Source organism: Cetorhinus maximus, chromosome 6 (genome assembly GCF_964194155.1).
Source record: "Cetorhinus maximus chromosome 6, sCetMax3.hap1.1, whole genome shotgun sequence".
NCBI classification, from domain to species: Eukaryota; Metazoa; Chordata; class Chondrichthyes; order Lamniformes; family Cetorhinidae; genus Cetorhinus; species Cetorhinus maximus.
Genome location: NC_135884.1, coordinates 136,584,111 through 136,607,206, shown reverse-complemented (window position 1 = coordinate 136,607,206; position 23,096 = coordinate 136,584,111). Strand labels below are relative to the sequence as shown.

The 23,096-nt window shown below is 43.0% G+C and overlaps 1 protein-coding gene across 1 annotated transcript in view; it reads right to left on the bottom strand.

Moving 5' to 3' along the window:
* Positions 1–23,096, bottom strand: part of cdh13 (cadherin 13, H-cadherin (heart)) — a 1,028,759-nt gene that overhangs the window by 26,285 nt on the left and 979,378 nt on the right. The window contains exon 11 of the mRNA XM_078544562.1: positions 21,911–22,053. Coding sequence (XP_078400688.1) covers positions 21,911–22,053 — 143 coding nt within the window. The remainder of the gene's footprint in view (positions 1–21,910; positions 22,054–23,096) is intronic.

Below are 23,096 nucleotides of genomic sequence, written 5' to 3'. Positions count from 1 at the left end.
GCTATTCTGGCTATTCATTCGTCTTTGGAGCACACTGGCTAACTTGAAATGCTCTTGGTCTCATGCTGAAGAAATGGAGACATTCTTTCAATGTCCAGCACAGCAGCGGCCATTAATACTTCTGAAACATTCAGTGTGGTACAATACCCAAACTAATGAAAAAGCTGGAGTCCTGGAGTGCATTTGATGAACTGCTGAATTAGATTATGACAGGGTGCAGACATGATAAATAGGCATCTGCTTTTTTGTTGCAACACCTACACAGGCGTCTCTCGTAAAGGATGGCTCATGCCAGCTTGCTTCTCATCTTCATTAGCAATCTGAGAGATGTCATTAAAAGTGACATTTATTTTGCTAATGCCACAAACTCTTACAACATTTTTAACTCCCCAGTTCAAAAGGCATATTATAGACAGAATTGAACAAGATGTTTGAACATTTAGGTGCTACCTTTGGTGCTCCTAAGTCCAGATCAGCCCACCACACATACTTGTATAAGTACATCAAGCTCTCTTCAGATAAGAATCAAACAAATCCTCAAACATTTGCTTATCTGAACTATCCTATCAATGTTGGTTGGTGAAATTTTCTTTAAAAATTCATTCACAGGATGAGGGCTTTGCTGGCTGGGCCAGCATTTATTGCCCATCCCTAGTTGCCCTTGAGAAGGTGGTAGTGAGATGCCTTCTTGAATCACTGCAGTACATGTGGTGTAGGTACACCCACAGAGCTGTTAGGGAGTTCCAGGATTTTGACCCAGCATCAGTGAAGGAATGGCGATATATTTCCAAGTCAGGATGGTGAGTGACTTTGAGGGGAACTTCCAGGTGGTGATTTTCCCATTTTTCTGCTGTCCTTGTCCTTTTAGATGGTGGCGGTTATGAGTTTGGAAGGTGCTATCTAAAGAGCCTTGGTGAATTCCTGCAGTGCATTTTGTAGATGGTACACACAGCTGCTCAATCGCTGGTGGAGGGAGTGAATGTTTGTGGATGGGGTGCCAATCAAGCGGGCTGCCTTGTCCTGGATGGTGTCAAGCTTCTTGAGTGTTGTGGGAGCTGCACTCATCCAGGCAAGTGGGGAGCATTCCAAAAACACTCCTGTCTTGTGCCTTGTAGATGGTAGACAGGCTTTGGGGAGTCAGGAGGTGAGGTACACATTGTAGGATTCCTAGCCTCTGACCTGCTCTTGTAGCCACAGTATTTATACGGCTAGTCCAGTTCAGTTTCTGGTCTATGGTAACCCCCAGGATGTTGATACTGGGGGATTCAGTGATGGCAATGCCATTGAACGTCAAGGGGCGATGGTTGGATTCTCTCTTGTTGGACATGGTCATTGCCTCACACCATTGCCAACATGTGTGAATGTTACTTGCCACTTGTCAGCCCACACCTGAATATTGTCCAAGGCTTGCTGCATATGGACATGGGCTGCTTCAGTATCTGAGAAGTCGCGAACGGTGCTGAACATTGCACAATCAGCAACGAACATCCCCACATCTGACCTTATGATGGAAGGAAGGTCACTGATGAAGCAGCTGAAGATGGTTGGGCTGAGGGTACTATCCTGAGGAACTCCTGCAGTAACACTAAAGTAGGAATTTGCGAAATAGCTTGGCCTTTCTTTACACAGTGGGTAATTTTGATCGAGCGGTGGAATACTATAATCTTATTTAGCAGGCTACAAATCAAAACTAATACTACTCCATGTCACAACCTGAATTCTACAACCTCATGGGGAGTGCCAATAATGTTTAGAATATTATGTGTTAAGTGTTTACGATCGTCATACAAACTGGGCCCAAATTACCTGGAGACAAAATTTATATTTGCACTTACCCACTCTTATACTAGATATGCATGGCAATATAAAAATGGCCAAACTTTTTTCTTCAAAAAACTGTTTCTGTTATACAAGATACTAATAATTCATCATAACAAAGAAATATTTTGGCACTACTAGTAATTTTCCTATAACACAGGTGGTGGGGCTTTCTTAATTTTTGCTCTGAATTGTTAGCAAATAATGTACATGATGCGCCTAATTATTTTTAATTGGATTACTATGGTAATTAATTGACTGCGCAATGAAGAGAAAAGCTGCAAGTGGAGTCAATCACTATAATGAATACATAGCTGTGCTGGAAATCTCGTTCAATGTTTAACTCATTCAAAATAGGACAGCACACTAAGCAAGAAGGAAGCAAGTTTCAAATTAGAGTTGTTTCGACCTAGTGTTTCTATCTTGCTTCTCTTGTAACTCTGCACTGATAATTAAACAATAGGATCTCCTTTTTAATCTTCAGTACTGAAAATGATCTTGTTATTTTATAGCCTTGATGCTTCTTTTCCCTTTATGTGCAGTTTACTCTTATTTGTGGTATTCTGTTCCTGTTATATTATCTGTGTAAAAACAGTACCTCAGTCTTACCATTTTATATATTACTGCAATTAGTTACAGTACACAGTAGGAGCACAGACAGAGTTTAAAAGATTCATTAATTATTGTTTTCTAGTTGCTCCTTGTCATGGAAAATTCTTGTAATATCATAACCAGGTTTCTTATTGACTAAAACAAGCTGGTGTTTGGGATGTATGAACAACTCTTTATGAAAGTTATAGGTAGTTCTGGGACAAGCTTAACAATTAAGCTATGATTAAAGCAGAGCAGTGAGAAGAAATAAATAATCAGAGCTCAGCTACTGCCCATCAGTAATAAAAAGACAAGTGAAGCAATGCAAATTAAGGAAAGCACATATTATTAGGATGGTTTGATTAGCTGTGGCCTGGTTCACTTTCTGGCTACCTATGAATAATTGAAATATGTACTGAAAGGATCATAGAACTTATTGCACAAATGGATACCGATTGGCCCATTGTATCTGTGTTGGTGCCAGCTCTGTAATTGGAGCTAAAAACAAAAAACTACTGCGGATGCTGGAAATCCAAAACAAAAACAAAAACAGAATTACCTGGAAAAACTCAGCAGGTCTGGCAGCATCGGTGGAGAAGAAAAGAGTCGACGTTTCGAGTCCAATGACCCTTCAATAGAACTGAGTGTAGTTAGGAGAGGGGTGAAATATAAGCTGGTTTAAGGTGGGGGGTGGGGTGGGGGGAGAGAAGTTGAGGGTGGGGTGGTTGTAGGGACAAGCAAGCAGTGATAGGAGCAGAGAATCAAATGATGTCACAGACAAAAGGATCAAAGAGGTGTTGAAGGTGGTGATATTATCTAAGAGAATGTGCTAATTAAGAATGGATAGCAGGACACTCAAGGTACAGCTCTAGTGGGGGTGGGGTGGAAAGATTGACAAGGTATTAGTTGTAGATTTAAAAATAATGGAAATAGGTGGGACAAGGAAAATCTATATAAATTATTGAAAAAAACAAAAGGGAGGGGGAAGAAACGGGGTGGGGATGGGGGGAGGGAGTTTAAGATCTAAAGTTGTTGAATTCAATATTCAGCTCGGAAGGCTGTAAAGTGCCTAGTCGGAAGATGAGGTGCTGTTCCTCCAGTTTGCGTTGGGCTTCACTGGAACAATGCAGCAAGCCAAGGACAGACATGTGGGCAAGAGAACAGGGTGGAGTGTTAAAATGGCAAGCGACAGGGAAGTTTGGGTCTTTCTTGCGGACAGACCGCAGGTGTTCTGCAAAGCGGTCATCCAGTTTGTGTTTGATCTCTCCAATGTAGAGGAGACCGCATTGGGAGCAACGAATGCAGTAGACTAAGTTAGGGGAAATGCAAGTGAAATGCTGCTTCACTTGAAAGGAGTGTTTGGGCCCTTGGATGGTGAGGAGAGAGGAAGTGAAGGGGCAGGTGTTGCATCTTCTGCGTGGGCATGGGGATACCTGCTTCAATCCCATTTTCTGTCCATTTCCCTCTTTTGTTTCACAAGCTTTCTTTTCAAATATTTATCCAATTCCCTTCTGAATGATGTTACTGTCTCCCCTTCAATTGCCACCTGCGGTGAAAAAAATCCCTCTGTGTGAAATAGTTACTTCCAATTCCCTCATCATTCTGCTGATGGTAATTCCCCCCACTCCAAGCCTCCTTGATTTCAAATCCTCCCATTGACTTGATCCTCCCCATCTCTGTAATCTCTTCCAGCCCTCTGAAAAATCTGTGCTCGTCTAATTCTGGCCTCTTATGCATTCCCAATTATAACTATTTCACCAATGGTGGCTGTGCCTTCAAATGATTAGGCCCCAAGCTCTGGAATACCGTCCCTACACCTTCTCCGCCTCCCTGTCTGGTTTTCCTCCTTTAAGGCACTCTTAAAAAACCTGACCTAATATATGTGGCTCGGTGTCAAACTTTGTTTTATAATGTTCCTGTGAAGTGTCATGGGATGCTTCATTACATTAAAGGTGCTATATAAACCATTGTTCTAATTTTCCAATAAGCATCATTAACTGTCCTAAATCATTGTATATTTTCTAGCTCCTTTTTAACTTGCACTCTTTCACTGAAATTTTGTTCCAGTCCTTCTTCATGATGAAAACTTTTCATTCTTCTATGAGTTTAGGGAATGATATTTACACAAGAATTTCCTGGGTCACCTAATTAACATCTCCACTGGAAGTGAGATTTGCGAAAAGCCTGTGTTAATTGAAAGAAATCTGTTGGGATGTGTGGAAATCAGAGTGCAGCTTTTAAAAAGCCAGTTCTGGCTGCAGTTTGCAGCAGCAAGGAACAATGATAGCCTCACACAGTTGATTTTCCGCTGGCTGATCTACGTGCCTTAAGAATGCTGACCACAGGAGCAGCTGACAAAGACAGCCATACAAGGAGCTAGGGCAAAGCACAGAGGCAGAGAAGAACCCTTCCTCTGATGTGGACCTGCTAACCCTCTTGGAAGAAACAGCTCAGGAGACACAGGTTGGTGCATGTTTATGGCAGAAAACCTGCCAGATAGGTCACCTATGTCAAATGGACAAACGTGACGCTGATACTGAAAGCCAACCCTCTCACCCTCAGAATGCAGGTCTCTGTCAAAAAAAAGTCTTCCGTGGTTAGGGAATTGAACAAGTTGACAAGCCAGACACTCTTCCCTTTCTTTCTTGCCTGTCCTCGGCATCGCACAAACTTCACCCTATAAACATCACAACTGCCTCTTCATAATTCACTCTGGGTAAGGGGGATACTAACGCAGGATCTTACAGTATGACTACCCATCTCCCTTAACACAGTTACTTGCAAGCACAACCCTAAACCTTCGTTTTCACATAAACAGGATGATACCACCACATCTCTTACTTCAGGTCTCCCACGCTGTTATCTGAGCATCATTGGTATCAGCCCAAAAATGAGCCATAACTGTTTTCTACCCAACTGTGTTCTATTTCAGGTTCTAATTAATTGTGGATGGAGATTATTTATACTTAATGTTACAGAAGGATTATGCATATATATTGTATGCTGAATAAAACCTTTTTAAACAGTGTATAATTGTAACTCTTTGCTTCATAGATAAGTAAAAAAAATTCCTGTGATATCACTGACCAATGTTCCCTGTAAGCCAGGTTGTTCCATACATCTATAAGGTTGGCATATACCCAGCAATGTGGAAGATTGCCCAGATATGTTCTGTACACAAAAAGTAGAACAAATCCAACCTGGTCAATTACCGCCCCATCAGTCTACTCTCAATCATCAATGAAGTGATGAAAGGGGTAATCAACAGTGCTATCAAACAGCACTTGCTTACCAATAACCTGATCACTGAATCAGAGGGTTGTGGGTTCATGTCCCACTCCCGGAAACCAAGAACTGCGATTGTACTTGAAAGAGTTGCAATCTGTGACTGTTGATAACTCGAAAGAGTTTCCACCAGGGGTACTCAGGTCCTGACCTCATTACAGCCTTGGTTCAAAGACAGATAAAAGAGCTGAACTCAAGAGGTGAGGAGAGTGACTGTCCTTGATATCAAGGCCACATTTGATCGAGTGTAGCATCAAGGAGCCCTAGTAAAACTAGAGTCAACAGGAATCAGGGGAAAGTTCTCTGCTGGTTGGAGTCATATTTAGCAAAAACGAAGATGGTTGTGGTTGTTGGAAGTCAATCATCTCAGTTCCAGGACATCACTTCTCAAGGGCAATTAGGGATGGGCAATAAATGCTGGCCTAGCCAGCGACGTCCATATCCTGTAAATGAATTTTTAAAAAATGTCCTGGGCCCAAACATTTCCAAATGCAGCAAGACCTGGACAATATCCAGGCCTGGGCTGACAATTGGTGAGTCACATTCATGCCACACAAATGCCAGGCAATGACCATCTCCAACAAGAGAGAATCCAACCATCATCCCTTGACATTCAATGGCACTACCATCACTAAATTCCCCACTATCAACATCCTGGGAGTTACCATTGACCAGAAAACTGAACTGGGCTAGCCATATAAATAGTATGGCTACAAGAGCAGATCAGAGGCTAGTAATCGTGCAGTGGGTAACTCACCTCCTGACCCCCTTCAAAGGTTGTCCACCATCTACAAGGCACAAGTCAGGAGTGTGATGGAATACTCTCCACTTGCCTGGATGAGTGCAGCTCCAACAACACTGAAGAAGGTTGACACCATTCAGTACAAAGCAACGCATTTGATTGACACCACATCTACTCCCTCAATCACCGATGCACAGTAGCAGCAGTGTGTACCATCTACAAGATGCATTGCAGGAACTCACCGAGGCTCCTTAGACAGCACCTTCCAAACCCACAACCACTACCACCTAGAAGGACAAGGGCAGCAGGTAGATAGGAACACCACCACCTGGAAGTTTCCCTCCAAGTTACTCACCATCCTGACTTGGAAATATATTGCTGTTCCCTCACTGTTGCTGGGTCAAAATCCTGGAACTCCCCCTAACACCACATGGACTGCAGCGGTTCAAGAAGGCAGCTCACCTCACCTTCTCAAGGGCAATTAGGGATGGGCAATAAATGCTGGCCGAGCCAGTGATGCCCACATCCCACAAATGAATAAAAAAACCGTGCAGGTTCTTGCACAAGTCAGGCACAATTTAAGCTGCCACGTGTGCCTGAATACACAGAGATTTACAGGGGCTGCGCACTTAAAGAAATCACTCAAGCACTCCAAAAGAAAATTAGTGGGAACAATGCAACTGGCCATCAGAAAATCTAGCAGATTAATTTTAAAGGAGTATTCATATAAAGTTCTGGGCCAGAATTTTACGTCCCGCGGACAGGCGTGTGCCCAATCCAAATGGACGTAAAATTGCGCGAGATGGTGTCGGGTGACCGTCCCAATGTCATCGCACACTAGCGCAATATTTCATTCGGTAAGCACGCGCAAAAGTTGGAAGAGCTTCCGCTGACACTTAAGCAGACAATTAAGCTCATTAATGGCCCAATTGTAAGCAATTTTTCATGGCCCTTCCAACCTCACGGTTGGCAGACGCGAATCGGCCAGGCGGGCTTTACATTTTTGATGAAACCTCATCCAAGGGTGGGATGAAATCTCCATTAGGATATAAAATAAAAAGAATTATCTGAGTGCTGTTTTTTTTAATAGGTCTGCTTTCAGGTGCTTGATTGTGCTGCATGGACCTTTTTTGCAGCATTTTTGGGCTTTCTTTTATTACTTGTTGGTCTGCAGCTCCCTAAGGCATCTGTCTGCCTTCAGGGAGCTCAGTGGAAGCTCTCACCAGCGGCCGCGGTGACATCGGCGCCCGCCCTCTTCCTACCCCCAGCGGCAATGCTGAGCACTTTCTCAGGGCGCGTTTCATGCTGGCTGGCTGTTAATTGGTCCGATCGCGTGCGCTTGATGAGCGCCAAATTCAGGCCCAGAAATAACGAAACTTGTTAGACCCACTTGTGTATTTGATGTTGGCTTGGGTGTGTTGACAGCATGCCCAGATCCCACCCCAGTACTCCCAGCACTAACAAACTTCTATTGTCAGAAACGGTGTCCTTTAGTTGAGACATTAAATCAAAGTCCCAGACGATCATTCCACCATTTTTGGTAGCCTCAGGCTCTTCCTGGAAGGAAAAGCAGGACATTCTGTCGATGACCAGGTCAATAATCATTTCTAAAGCAATGTCTCAGAAGTACTTGTAGTATTTTGCTGTGTGCAAAATGGTTGACACACCTGCCTACCTTAATATTTACTAGATCTTCCACATAATTCATTAAATTCAGAACATAAGAGCAGGGGTAGGTCATTCAGCCCCTCAAGTCTCCTGTGCCATTCAATTAGACTATGACTAATTTGTACCTCAACTCCCCCCATTTTTTGAGGTGTTTCTGAGGCGTAAGATGTTATTTAATGCAAGTCCTTTTTAAGAAAAAACTGGTCAGGATGTTATTCTTGTTGACATAGAATTTTTGGAAAAATCATAGTTTTCATTCTATAAATAGCTGGGGACAAATAGAATTCAGTTCTTCTGGCCCTTTTTGTTATCCGATGTAAATAATATAAATAACTGTTTGGAACTGTTGCCCAATGAGATTTATATCAATTAACAAAAAACAGCAGGGATGCAATCTCATCACTAAGATTTTCTTTAAACATAATCCTAGAACAGTTGTAGGCAAGGTTATAAAATAAATGGATGTGCTTTACATTGCAACTAGTAAAATGATTTTCATCTCTCCATTCAGCTGAGAAAAGATGAAGTCAATCGCAGAAGGAATGTCCTTGTGAATCACCGACAGCAGGTACAAGGTTTCCACACTGGACTTATACCACAGATGATCGGGGCAGGAACAGTGCTACATGGGACTTACCTTCTGTGCAGTCTGGAATCAGAAACCTGAAAGCACCAAGGAGAGGTGAAAGACATGAAGATAATAATAGATTAGGAGGCAAAACATTGAGAAACTCAGAGACACTTTGGGGAATTATAAATAAGACACAAGAGTCAAGAAACTGTAAATGGAAGCTGAGGGAAGATAGAAAAAGGCAGAATGGTGGAAAAACAAACTTGTAAGTTGTAAATTCAAATGGGGCAAAATTTGATAGTCTCCGAAATCAGGCATGAAGATCGCGAAGTGTGATTAACCGTGTCTGTTAAATGCAGCACAGGCAGCATGTGAACCTACCTGCTATTTGACATGATTGCACTGTCCACCCAGTGCTAAGTGTGCTGTTGATTGGCTGGAATGGCTAGCACCAGCTAAAGTTAGCCTGCACCTCTTACTGGGGAGGTGCATTGTGGCTAAAGTGGATGCTAGAATTCCTTTGTGATCTGGCCATGCAAAAACAGACGAATGGCACAGCATGGGACGCAACAAACTTTTTGTATGTTGCTCTGCATATCTTGGTGGAAGAGGTGCAACTGAGATGTCCTGCATCTGCAGGGGGCCAGGAGTCCCCCAGACACACACTCAGAAGGCAGGGAAGCAGATAGCCATGCTGCAAGATATTCAAAGATCTCACAAGAGTGGTCAAGGTCCATGAATGCATCTTCAAATACTATATCCTACCAACTGTACCACTAGCCTCAGACACTGCTCAATTCACCACACCCTCTTCACTCACCTACCAACAATCTCCATCAATGAGGACTCATGCTTGATATTCATATACTGCATCCTCACATAGTTAGCAGATTTTAAAAAAAAATATTCATGGGATGTGGACTTCACTGGCTAAGTATTTATTGCCCATCCTGAATTTATTGCCCATCCTGAATTGCCCTTGAGAAGATGGTGGTGAGCTGCCTTCTTGAACTGCTACAGTCCATGTGGTGTGGGCACAACCACAGTGCCATTAGGGAGGGAGTTCCAGGACTTTTACAGTGCGAGTGAAGGAACGGTAATATATTTCCAAGTCAGGGTGGTGAATGGCTTGGAGGGGAATTTCCAGGTGGTGATGTTCCCATGTATCTACTGCCTTTGTCCTTCTAGATAGTAGCGGTCGTGTGTTTAGAAGGTGCTGTCTAAGAAGCCTCAGTGAATTTCTGTAGTGCATCTTGTGGATGGTACACATTGCTGCTACTGTGCATTGGTGGTGGAGGGGGGTGAATGTTTGTGGATGGGGTTCCAATCTAATGGGCTGCTTTGTCCTGGATGGAGTCAAGCTGCTGGAGTTTTGGAGCTGTATTCATCCAGGCAAGTGGAGAGTATTCCATCACACTCCTGACTTGTGGTGAAACAACGGGCCTGAGGGCCGGCAGCCAAGAGAGGGGGCAAGGATAATGCAGATGTAACCTTCCAGAGGGTAAGGTCGCACATGAATTGTGCTGCAGAGGACACAGATGAGGACTTTGATGGGGCAGTCTATAGAAGAAATATGATGGTTACACACAACAAAATGCTTGATGCATTGTGAAGCCTGCCAGAAAATCTGTAGTCAAAGTCAAGAACCATGGTGGAGTCCGGCACCAACTTGGCACAGGGTTTTGCTCAGACCTTGGAGCCCATCCTTTCCATCATGCAAATAGTGACCATCTCCACCTGCACACTTATGAACCCGATCGTGATGGAGTGCCTGATGGCTGACATCTCAGCTTCTATTGCAGCAAAAGCAACTCCCACAAGAAGTCTGAACACTGCAGTGGAAGATCAGACTGCTGCCATCATAGCTGTGAATACCAGTATTCAAACGGACTTAGAGGGTGTCACAATAAATTACTAGGATTGCTGAAGTGCCACCCAGGATATGTAGTGACTCCTTGGAGCATTTTTATCTGCTGTCCTCTCTCAAGAAGACAGCATTTGTCCTCCCACCACTATCACTTAGCCAGTAACTTTGCTGTTGCCTGTCAGCCAGTCAGCTAACCAGACTGCTGCCACCTATGCATGATTGTGCAGTCCACAGCTGTGTCTGGTAGGTCCAAAGTTGCTTGCAGGAGTCCTCAAAGTCCATCTGCAGAATCCCTTTCGATTGCCTTACTGGGTAGAGGTGACATGCAGCACCACAAAGTGATGTTCTTGCATTCAATGGCACCTTGCATCATGAGGATGCCTGCAGTTCCTAACACAGCTATGAAGTCCCTCTGCTGTTGCTGTCTGGAAGAGGGAATGACCTCGCTCATATAACAATGGAGGGCAAATTGTGAGCTGTTGCAAAAATTGCCTGTTCCAGCCTGGAAGGAGCCTGGTACATAAAAGTTAATTACCACAGTCACATGGTCATAGCCAGTGGCAATGCAATCACAGCCCTGTTCCACAGCCCTGAAATTGTAGCTGCAGCAAATAGCAGATTTCAGTGAGGACATCCTTACTAAAGTGCAAATGTCTCACACACTTTTTCTCACGAGGCTCAGGTAGGAGAATTGCTCCCTGAATACCTGGTGTGGATTTAGTCTCCTGCTGAGAGCCCTTCTCCCTCGACCTCCTCCTCCCTCTTCCAGCAGTTTGTCTTGCTCTGGGTGCCCTCTGTTCATTCTCCAGGACATTCTGTATTCCCTGTTTGAGAGCAGGTGGTCTGTGCAGAAGCCTTGAAGTCAGCAAAAGCCCCTCAGGCACCTGCCACACCACTTTGCGCAGGTTTACACAACTTGAAACCACCATAGAAAGAACCAAGCAGCTGTAGAATTGAAGCAACAGTCAGAAGACATGGGTTGATAATCCCTTTAAATAGCACTAGTAAAGGGTCCTTCCTGCTGCTGCATTTTCAGCTGTGCAAGTTTGAGAGGGCATTAGGAAAAGCGTTAAGCTACAAAATGGCATTGCTGGTGTCATGATCTGCCTGTTCTGCACATTTCTGGTGGCCATTCATTGCGCCTGAGCAAACTCACCAAAATAGGGTCTGCTTTACTCGCCGCAAAAGTGCATTCACATACCATCAACGTCACTGTGGACACAAAATGGCACCCTTAGCATCCAAACAACTGGTCTGAATTTTACGCTAATACGATCTGTGATCTTTGCAACCTCTGTGGCAAAGTTTATTGTACCAACATTATTTAAGAGACAGGGAGGATCAGTACAAGGATCCTCCTGAACTACCTCCACCAAGTGGCCAAGGAACTCATTCCAGAGTCACAGTGTGGGTTTTGCCCTTTCGAGAGGCACCACAGATATGATCGTCATTGCATCGCATATTCAAGAAACAAATCTAACTGCTGTAGATGGCCTTTTTAAAACTCACAAAAGCCTTTGACTCTATCGACCACGAGGGCTTATCCCACTTAATTTTGGCTGCAATCAGGAACTTGTCACCATTCTCTGCCTCCTCCACAATGACATGCAAACTGTGACCCTCATCAACGGATCCGCCACAAGCCCCATCTCACTGAAAACTGGGGTCAAACAAGACTGCCATTGAACTGACCCTCTTCTCAATTTTCCTTGCTGCAATATCTTATCTCCAGCAAATTACTCACAACCATGGAGAATGTACAGACAGGTGGGAAACTGTTCAATCTATGCTCCCTTCAATCCAAAACAAAAATAACTCCAATCTCAGTCATTTTTTTTTATTATTCATTCATGGGATGTGGGCTTTGCTGGCTGGGTCAGCATTTATTGCCCGTCCTCATTGCCCTTGAGAAGGTGGTGGTGAGCTGCCTTCTTGAACCGCTGCAGTCCATGTGGTGTAGGTACACCCCACAGTGCTGTTAGGAAGGGAGTTCCAGGATTCTGACCCAGTGACAGTGAAGGAATGGCGATATATTTCCAAGTCAGGATGGTGAGTGACTTGGAGGGGAACTACCAGGTGGTGATGTTCCCATCTATCTGCTGCCCTTGTCCTTCTAGATGGTAGTGGTCGTGGGTTTGGAAGGTGCTGTCTAAGGAGCCTTGGTGACTTCCTGCAGTGCATCTTGTAGATGGTACACACTGATGCTACTGTGCATTGGTGGTGGAGGGAGTGAATGTTTGTGGATGTAGTGCCAATTAAGTGGGCTGCTTTGTTCTGGATTGTTTCAAGCTTCTTGAGTGTTGTGGGAGCTGCAATCATCCAGGCAAGTGGGGAGTATTCCATCACACTCCTGACTTGTGGTTTGCAGATGGTGGACAGGGTTTGTGGAGTCAGGAGGTGAGTTACTCGTCACAGGATTCCTAGCCTCTGACAACTTACAGCTTCAATATGCAGTTGACGCTAGTGTGTGTGCTCACTCAGAAACTAAACTCCAAATCATTGTTGAATCCTCTGAAGCATATCTGAAAATGGGCCTTTCACTAAACATCCAGAAAACTAAGGTCCTCTTCTAGCCAGCTCTCACAGTAAAACACCTGCACCATTAATTAAGATCAACGGCAAGATCCTGGAAAACATGAACCATTTCCCGTATTTTGGGAGCCTCCTCTCAATGAAGGCAGGCATAGACAACAAAATTCATCACCGCCTCCAATGTGTCAACTCAACCCTTGGTCAAGTGAGGAAAAGAGTATTTGAGGACCAGGGTCTCAAGCCTGAGACTAAAGTCATGGTTTACTGGGCAGCAGTGATCCCCACGCTCCTACATGTTTCGGAAACTTGGACAACCTACAGCAGGCACCTCAAAGCATTGGAGATGTACCACCAGCAGTGCCTTCACAAGATCCTCCAAATCTGTTGGCAAGAAAGGTGGTTCAACAGCAGCGTGCTTTCCCAAGTCAACCTGCTGAGAATCGAGGTGCTAATCACTCAAAACAATTCTGCTGGGCGGACCATGTAATTTGCCTGCCATCAAACCTTGAAGCAATTGTCTACTCGGAGTTCAGTCACAGCAGGAGACTCCCAGGAGGTCACTTGGGAACCCTTTAAGGATGTCTTCAATGCATCCGTGAAGAGGTCAGACATCCCTGCTGACTCATGGGAGTTCCTGGCTTGTGACCAACCAAAATGGAGAAGTTTTGTTTGGGAAGGCACTGAGCACTTTGAAAGGTTTCATCAGAAATGTGCAGAGGTGAAGTCGAGGCATCGGAGGGAGTGCACCAGCCTCTAAACAACCCATTTATCCAACTCTTCAGGCACCACCAATACCACATGTGGCAGAGTCTGTAGATCATGTCACTTATCAGCCATTTCGGAACCCATCAAACTGGAATGGAAATCATTCTCGACCCTGAGGGACTGCCTAAAAGAAGGATTCAAGAGAGACAGTTTGTGGAGCAACAAGGGTCAGTAGTTTAGGTAGAAATGGAAAGAAATCCATTTGATTTAAATAACCGTTAAAGGACTCTTATAAAGAATGATAGGGCACAATGTCAGAAGATGATTTTCCTGTGATTTTTTTTCCAAGTCTAGTCCTTTCATTTCTGTTGATCACATGCAGTGTGACTGCTGTAGAAAGTACAATGCATTTTCAACTTACTATTCAATCTCTCTGTCTATTTTGATCTACACAAAGTGTTTAATAGCACACTAAATCAAAGATAATTACTTGATATTTACTGTAAAATGCTTCAAGGTACCAGAAGATTAAAATGTGATCTTTTCAACCCCATTTTATAAAAGCTGCCAATCTTTAAAGAACGTATACAGTTCTGTTACATTCATTTTATAAGCTTCATCAGAGATATTAATACTGAATACATAACCGATACTTAAATTTTCATTTCTTAAATATCCATTTTGGAATTGTAAAATTTATATGTCCTGTGTGAAGAATATTTTCGCAAAGACACAAAAGGTTGCAAATTCCCTGCTGATTCCAACATTGTGAAATTTTAGTTTGTGCGTCTCCATAGAAACCACACATTTAGCGATAAGCTATTACTAATTCTACAATTTGTTCGATAAGATAGTTAGGTGGGGTGTGTGCTGCACATGGAATGTGTCAGCTGATTCCATATTCAACCATAACAGAATAGAACGAAATATTCTAATTGTGGAATGCTGCATTTTTAGAAGTGATTCAAGAGTGCAAGTTCAGAAGCAAGGCAGTCATTTCTGATAACTGGAATTTATGTAAAAAGGCAAGATTAAGAAACGGGGTTGTTCTTCTTTGGTGAACAGGGGATTACGAGGCAATTTATTTGAAATTTCAAGATTATGGCAGCAGTGATAAAAGCCATGAATATTTCCTTCCACTTTCCTACAATGTAAACCCTTTACTACCTCCCTAAGTATACAGGAAATGTTTTCTATTATGTGAGCAGTGCTATTATAAGTTGATGTGGTCAAATTGTTCACTGTTGAGAAGGCCCAAAATATCCAGAGACACAATTTAACTATTAGGAAGTTAGTAGCAAGAAGTTAGAAGGAACAAGGTTTATACAGAGGATAATAGATTTTTGGCATAGGTTATTAGAGAAACACCATTGAAATGAGCAATGTCATTGAGCTAAACAGGCAAACGTGGTACATTTCCACAGGGGAAAGTCAGGTAGGTACCACTATTACCTACTAGTAAGAGACATATTTGTTGGGCGTAAGCAGCTTTTCCGTATTCCAAAATTTCTTCTTTCCTAGTTAAGATATCCTTATGTAGCAACTTTTACTCAGGTAGTCTACACTCCCAAATCCTCTACCTTCCTGCTGTTCTACCACCACCCCAGGCTTGACTCCCTCTTAGAAAAGCCTACAGCTTCCCTCAGTGTCACTGGTAACCTCCAAAGGGGTGATCAAGGGCACTTGCACTGCCTCCTTACAAGCAGCAACACAAATTGCCCATCTGACTTTCGCTGACATTCCCACACAACATGTCCACTGGGGCATAACCTTACCAATCTCCTTCCCCTCTAACTCATCCCTCCCAGTTCAGATCCTGTGAACTCTGCCAGTGGATCAACTATTACCATCTTCTCTAGATCTCCTTCCAGACCATCCATCCACCAATGAACAAAGCCCTTACCATCCATCAGTTCAGGTCTTCCAACGGGTCCAGGGTTACATCAATAGTTACACAGAGAAAGTTAGAAGAATTAAAACCTCTTCTAACTTCTGAGTAGCTATTGTTAACACCCAGACCGACCCCCATACATTTCCCCCAACACCCTAGACCCACCCCACCTCCCCCCAATCTCTGACCTCCCAACCACAACCTCCAAATCCTTGACCTCTGACCCCGCCCCCCCCACCCCGACCTCCGACCCCCAGCTTTCGCCTTCTAACTCCCACACACCCAACCTCCAACTCCTGCAGCCTTGACCCCCCCCAACCTCCAACAACCTCCAGCCCCAACCCCCACCGGCAACTCCCTCACCCCTGACCTCCAGACCCTCTCCAGACCAGTCTTTGCAGTATCCAGTGCTTCCATCCATTTCTTGATGTCACATGGAGTGAATCGAATTGGCTGAAGACTGGCACCTGTGATGCTGGGGACCTCTGCAGGAGGCCGAGATGGATCATCCACTCAGCACTTCTGGCTGAAGATTGTTGTTAATGATTCAGCTTTGTGTTTTGCACTGATATGCTAGGCTCCTGTCACCAAGAAGGTGGGTGCTTGTGGTGCCTCCTCCTCCAGTGAGTTGTTTAATTGTTCATTTATGACTGGATGTGGCAGTACCGCAGTTTAGATCTGATCTGTTGGTTGTGGAATCGCTCAGCTCAGTATATTGCATGGTGCTTCCACTGTTTAGTATGCAAGTAGTCCTGTGCTGTAGCTTCGCCAGACTGACCCCTCATTTTTAGGTATGCCTGGTGCCGTACTTGGCATGCTCTCCTGCACTCTTCATTGAACCAGGGTTGATCCCCTGGCTTGATGGTAATGTTGGAGTGGAGTATATGCCGGGCCATGAGGTTACAAATTGCAGTTGTATATAATTCTGTTGCTGATGGCCCCCAGTGCCCCATGGATGTCCAATTTTGAGATGCTGGGTCTGGTTGATCTATCCCTTTTAGCACGGTGGTAGTGTCACACAACACAATGGAGGGTATCCTCAATGTTAAGACACAACTTTGTCTCCACAAGGACTGTGCAGTGATCATGTCTACCAATACTGCCGTGGACAGATGCATCTGCGACAGGTAGATTGGTGACGATGAGGTCAAGTAGGTTTTTCCTTCTTTCTTCCTCCAAAGTGGTTTCCTCACTACCTGCTGCAGACCCAGTCTAGCAGCTTTGTCATTTAGGATTCGGCCAGCTCGGTCAGTAGTGGTGCTACCAAGCCACTCTTGGTGGTGGGCATTGAAATCCCACACATAGAATATATTCCGTGCCCTTGCCAACCTCAGTGCTTCCTCCAAGTGACCTGATGACATGAGATTTCATGGGGCCCAGAATTGATGTTGAGGACTCCCAGGGCAACTCCCTTCCAACTATATATCACTGTACCCGCTACCTCTGGTGAGTCCATCTTGTTGGTGGGATAGGACGTACCCAGGGATGGCGATGGTAGTGCCTGGGACATTTTCTGTAAGGTATAATCCCATAAGTATGTCAATGGAATGTTGTCAGGCTGTTGCTTGACTAGTCTGTGGGACAGCTCTCTCAATTTTGGCACAAGCTTCCAGATGTTAGCAAGGAGGACTTTGCAGGGTCGATGGGGCTGGGTGCATCAGTGTAATTTTCAGTGCATAGTTCGATGCTGGGTGGTCCGACAAGTTTCATTCCTTTAATACGTTGTAGAGATTTGATACAACTGGGTGTCTTGCTAGGCCATCTCAGATGGCAGTTAGGAGTCAACCACATTGCTGTGGGTCTGGAGCCACATGAAGGCCAGACCAGGTAAGGACGGCAGATTTCCTTCCCTAAAGGGCATTAATAAACCAGGTGGGTTTTTACAGCAATTGACAATCGGTTCATGGTCACAATTCCCGAGACTAGTTTTCAATTCCATATTTATTAATTGAATTTAAATTCCACCAGCTGTCGCCAGAACATTAGCCAGGGCTTCTGAATTGCTAATCCAGTGACAATACCACCACACCATCGCCTCCCTCGGTACCCTAACTCTGAAATCCAGGACATTACAATTTGACAAGATGCCACATCAAAGGTTATTATACAAAATAAGAGCTCATGGCGTTTGGGATAATGTATTAGCATGGATAGAGGATTGGTTAGCTAACAGGAAGGACAGAGTAGACATGAATGGGTAATTTTCGATTGGTAAGATGTAACAAGCGGAGTGCCACAGGGATCAGTGCTGGGTCCTTAACTATTTACAATCTATATTAATGACTTGGATGATGATGTAACCGATGCAGTTGGTAAAGCGGAGGTATTTTAAAAATCCCAGAGGAAAACTCTAAACAACTGTCATAACCAATAACTTTTAAGTGCTATGTTTGAGATGTGACTCTAAACTCAGGAATCAGACCATCAGTTTTACATTAAACTAAATGAAGCATTATATTAATTTACACAGGTTAAAATATATGTACACATGGCTACAAATTACTATTATCATAACTTTTAACAAATTCCCAAACTAATCTCCATTAAGGCAACAGCAAGCCATAGACTGAACCAAACACCAGGCAAAGCATTTTCACCTTACTAGTTCAAAATGAGGTTCTTTTCACTGTGGAGCCAGTTGGAGGCTTGCAGCTGCCTTTTGATCTTACATTGCCTCTGCTCTGCATACCCGAAAACTACTGAAGTTATACCGACCGCCACTGATTGAATTCAAATTCTCATTGTCTCATCAGCCTCTTTGAACTTTACCTTTTAACAATGAAACCCCTCTCACTGTACCAATTTTATTAGTAATATAAATACATTGTTTGGTAGCTGTTAGGAAGGAGTCAAGTTTTCACCCCACTTCTTGAATGCTCTATTCAAAAAATGCAAATGCACGCTATCTTTCTTCTATATCAAAACTAGTACCCATCAAAGCACCCAGACTAGCTGACTTTAATCCAATTAATATATACCCACAGATTAAACCTCTATTTTAAAAGAAAAATATTTTCCAAAATATTATAAACATTAATAGCTTTATGACAGATGACGGGATCGAATGCAAGGTTGCTAAATTTGCCAGTGACATAAAGATAGGAAGGGACGTAAGTTGTGAAGAGGACCTAAGGAGTCTACAAAGGGATGTAGATAGGTTAAGTCAGTGGGCAAAAACTGGCAGATGCAGTATAATGTGGGAAAATGTGAACTTGTCCACTTTGGCAGGAAGAATAGAATGGCAGTATACTTTTTAAATGGAGAGAGGTTGCAGAACACTGTGGTACATGGATTTGGGTGTCCTGGTACATGAATCACAAAAGGTTAGTATGCAGGTACAAGTGGTTAGGAAGACAAATGGAATGTTGTCATTTATTGCAAGGGGAATGAAATATTAAAGTAGGGATGTTTTCCTACAGTTGTATAGGGCATTGGTGAGACCACATTTAGAATTCTGTGTACAGTTTTGGTCTCCTTAATTAAGAAAGGAAATAATTGCATTAGAAGCAGTTCAGAGAAGGTTCACTCGACTGATTCTTGGAATGAGGGGGTTATCCTATGAAGAAAGGTTGGACAGGTTGGGCCTATAACCATTAGAGTTTAAAAGAATGAGAGGTGATCTTATTGTAACACTTACGATCCTGAAGGGACTTGATAGGGTATATGCTGAAAGCATGTTTCCCCTTGTGGGAGAGACTAGAACCAGTGGACACAGTTTAAAAATAAAGGGTCTCCCATTTAAGACAGAGATGTTGTCAGGGTTAATTTCTAAAATTTAAAACATTGGACATAGTCCTTAAAATGGCTGAAGCTATGTCTGTCTGTGACCCTGAACAAATTGAGCTATTTGGCAGTTTCAAAGAAGCTTACACCTTGTTATCTCTGAAGACACCCCAAACACCACCCCCCTCCCACTGCACTCCCTGTGGGCTGCACAGACCAAATTCAAAGAGAACTATACAAAGGCCATCTGCATTCCGGATCCCAGGCTGGCCAACTGGAGTCTACTAGTCTTCTAGGACAAAGAGCCCTGCAAACTTTCTTTCAATTTTTAATAGCTGGGACATTTAACCATCTCAGGGGCCTGGACAAAGAATACTCGTCCTTTGTCAAAGGTGATGTGCAGAGATGAGAGTTAAATGGCATGAACTTCTAGCTAGTGGCACCAGTAATATTGCCTTGTGGAGCTGCAAACCTCAGTCTGCCATCTTTACCATCTACCAAGCAGCAGCACAGAAAAGGGGCTCTGTCCAGGTTTGAATGCTTGGCCCCATCTACACTGTTTCTACTGGAATTTCTGAACATCTGTACCATCGCCTACAAGACTGAATCATCTCTGTGTGCCTATTGCATCATGGAAGTCAACTCTACTAGAAAAGTGAATTATCCAGCAACATTTCAGCCTGGAAAGGAATACAACATTGGGCTTTGATTCTGGATGCCAGACTCATGTGAAACAATCATTCTTTTCTCTGTGGTCTTTGTCCTATAAATCTTTCTTTCTCTATGTCTCTTTTATTTTATGAATGAAAAGGAGGCAACATTGCTGCCCTCATCCTGCGTTTGTGTGCAAATAGGATCCTTTTGAGTTCATCCTATCTCAAGTTTGCTGTGAGATTATTAATGCAAAATGGGATCACACCAAAACTGAAGGGTTAGGAAATACGCCACCACTTATAAAGGAGGAAGCAAATCCAAACACCTTTCTGTTTACGGATGGGTGGTGAGAGGAAAAATCAGGGCTGTTTAAATTAACCCCCTTCCTGTCTGTAACAATGAGAATGTTTTTCTGTCGGAGGGTTCTGAGTCTGTAAAGCTCTTCCTCAGAGAGTAGTGGAAACAGGGTCATTGAATATTTTTAAGGCTGTATTGGATAGATTCTTGATCTTGAGGGAGTCAAATAGTATAGGGGATAGGATAGAAAGTGGAGTTGAGGCCACAATCTGATCTTATTGAATGACGGAAAAAACTCGAGAGGCCAAATGACCTACCCTTGCTCCTACGTATGCCCTTCAAAAACATACACAGACATAAATAAATAAATTCATGCCATGAGATTCCTTAGTTAACAATAAACAAGATGACCAAATTGATATTTTATTCCAATACAGTATGGCTAAAAATGGTGGTGTATACCATGTCACTATTTAAAAACTGTATTGAGGAATATTCTGATATTTCTGATTAAAATGTTCATAAAGGTACTGAATGAACCCCATAAACTGGAAGTACAATCTCCCCACTTGTGACTATTAAACAGCACCTGGATCTTTGGACAGCATGTCACTTATCGGCCCAAGTCTGAAAGTTGCCTAAGTTTTGCTGTATGTGTGTACAGACTGCTTCAGGTCATTGATGAAGCAGCTGAGGATGGTTGGGCCTAGGATACTACCCTGAGGAACCCCTGTAGCACCTTCCTGGGACTGAGATCATTGGCCTCCAACAACCACAACTATCTTCCTTTGTGCTAGGTATTACTGTACTTGATGCCACACTCGGTCAAATGCTGCCTTGATGTCAAGTGCAGTCACTCTCACCTCACCTCTATAACTCAGCTCTTTTTTCAATGTTTGGAGCAAGGCTGTAATGAGGTCTGGAGCTGAGTGGTCCTGGCAGAAGCTAAACTGAGCATCAGTGATCAGATTATTGGTGAGTAAGCGCTGCTTGTTGGCACTATCGATGGCACGGTCCATCACATTGCTGATGCAATTAAGGATGGACTGATGGTGCGGTAATCAGCTAATTTGGATTTATCCTGCTGTTTTTATGGACAGGATATACTTAGGCAATTTTCTACTGTGTCAGTTAGGTGCCATGTTGAAGCTGTACTGGAACAGCCTGCGCTAGAGACGTGGCTAGATTTGGAGCATATGGCTTCAACTCTAAAACCAGTATGTAGTCAGAGATAACAGCCTTTCCTATATCCAGTGCACTCAGCACCTTTCTTCTTGGAAAAATGCAAGAAATGTTATTCAACAAAGTTGCCATCATAGTTTCTCTGTTGTGCGCTCATCAGGGTGATGTTATTAAGTACTCAATGGAAGCAATATAACATAAGGACGCATTAGATACATAAAAAGTGATGGGTTTTACTTAATGTTCTCTGTGCAAGTAGTGCATTCTCACAGTGGTATATACTTGTTTCGCAACTGGAATTGACGTGAGATGACTTCCAACACTGACATATACCCAGAGTGCTCAAAAAAGAAATAGTATGTTGTTAGTTTTTATTTTACATACCATTATCAGTTGCAAGAAATAAGGCTGTGTATTGACTGTCATGGACGTAAGTAGATTCTCGATCCAAGGCTGCTCTGGTTGTAACTGTGCCATTTGCAGGATTGATCATCAGCCAGCCAGCAGGATCCTGAAACGGCGCAAACCTGAAAAAGGCAACATGTCAATTCTATTATCTTGCAGATTCATTAAAAAAAAATGTCAGCGATATGCATTAAATACTTAAGCTAAGTGACAATGGTTGAAATTTCTCTTGTGATTTTCAAGTATCCTCCACCATCATTCTTATCTCTACTTATTTTTGTGCTATTAATGTACAGGATTATCTAAACCATGCAATGCATGTTAAACCATATCTCTAACCTTTTAGCTACTTCTGGTATCCAAAGTAATTATATTTGAACTCGAAACTCAAAAAGGAACAGTGAACAGAAACAGAAACCAGCTAACAGTCAAGTCTGTACATTTTATGTTCAGAAAATTTAATCCAACTGAAACTGAGCTCTTTTGCCACTGGAGTCGCAACAGCTGCAAATGGCCAATGATTTATCTAAGTTATGAGCATGCTATTGGTATGCACTAGAATTACTACATAGCACAGCGCAGCAATTTATGACCTTGACTATGTCATTGGGTAACTTGGTTTGCATTCAGGCTCCCTCACGCAACATAATCATGATGGTCTGTGCAGTAGAGTAACTTCTCAGATGCATTCTTTCAAGAGTGAAGATAAGGTCATTTTTTTTTTGTTGTGTTTTTAAATTATGTAAATGCTTAGAACCATACCACTTGACTGTTAATATAACAGTCTTCAACTTCTAATATCCTGTTGACATTTATAAACCGATTTATCCTGGTTGTGGAATTCAAGAAATAGCTCAATAAATATGCCCTCATTGTTATCATATTTCCAGTTAAGTAGATATTAATCCAGCGTTCTAAAGCAATATTGTTCTGCTGATGAGCACCAAAGATACAGAGATGTCACATATTCTGAACAGGCTAAACAGCTTACATTGTTGTGACAAAAATGCAACATTTTTGACTGTCATGTTATTAGCTTCTTTTGAGTTAAAAAAATTATGGGTTCAAGTCCTGCTCCAGAAGCTTGGGCATATAATCTAGGTTGACATTTCAGTGTAATACTGAACAAGTGCTGCATTGTCAAAGGTGCTGTCTTGTGGATGAG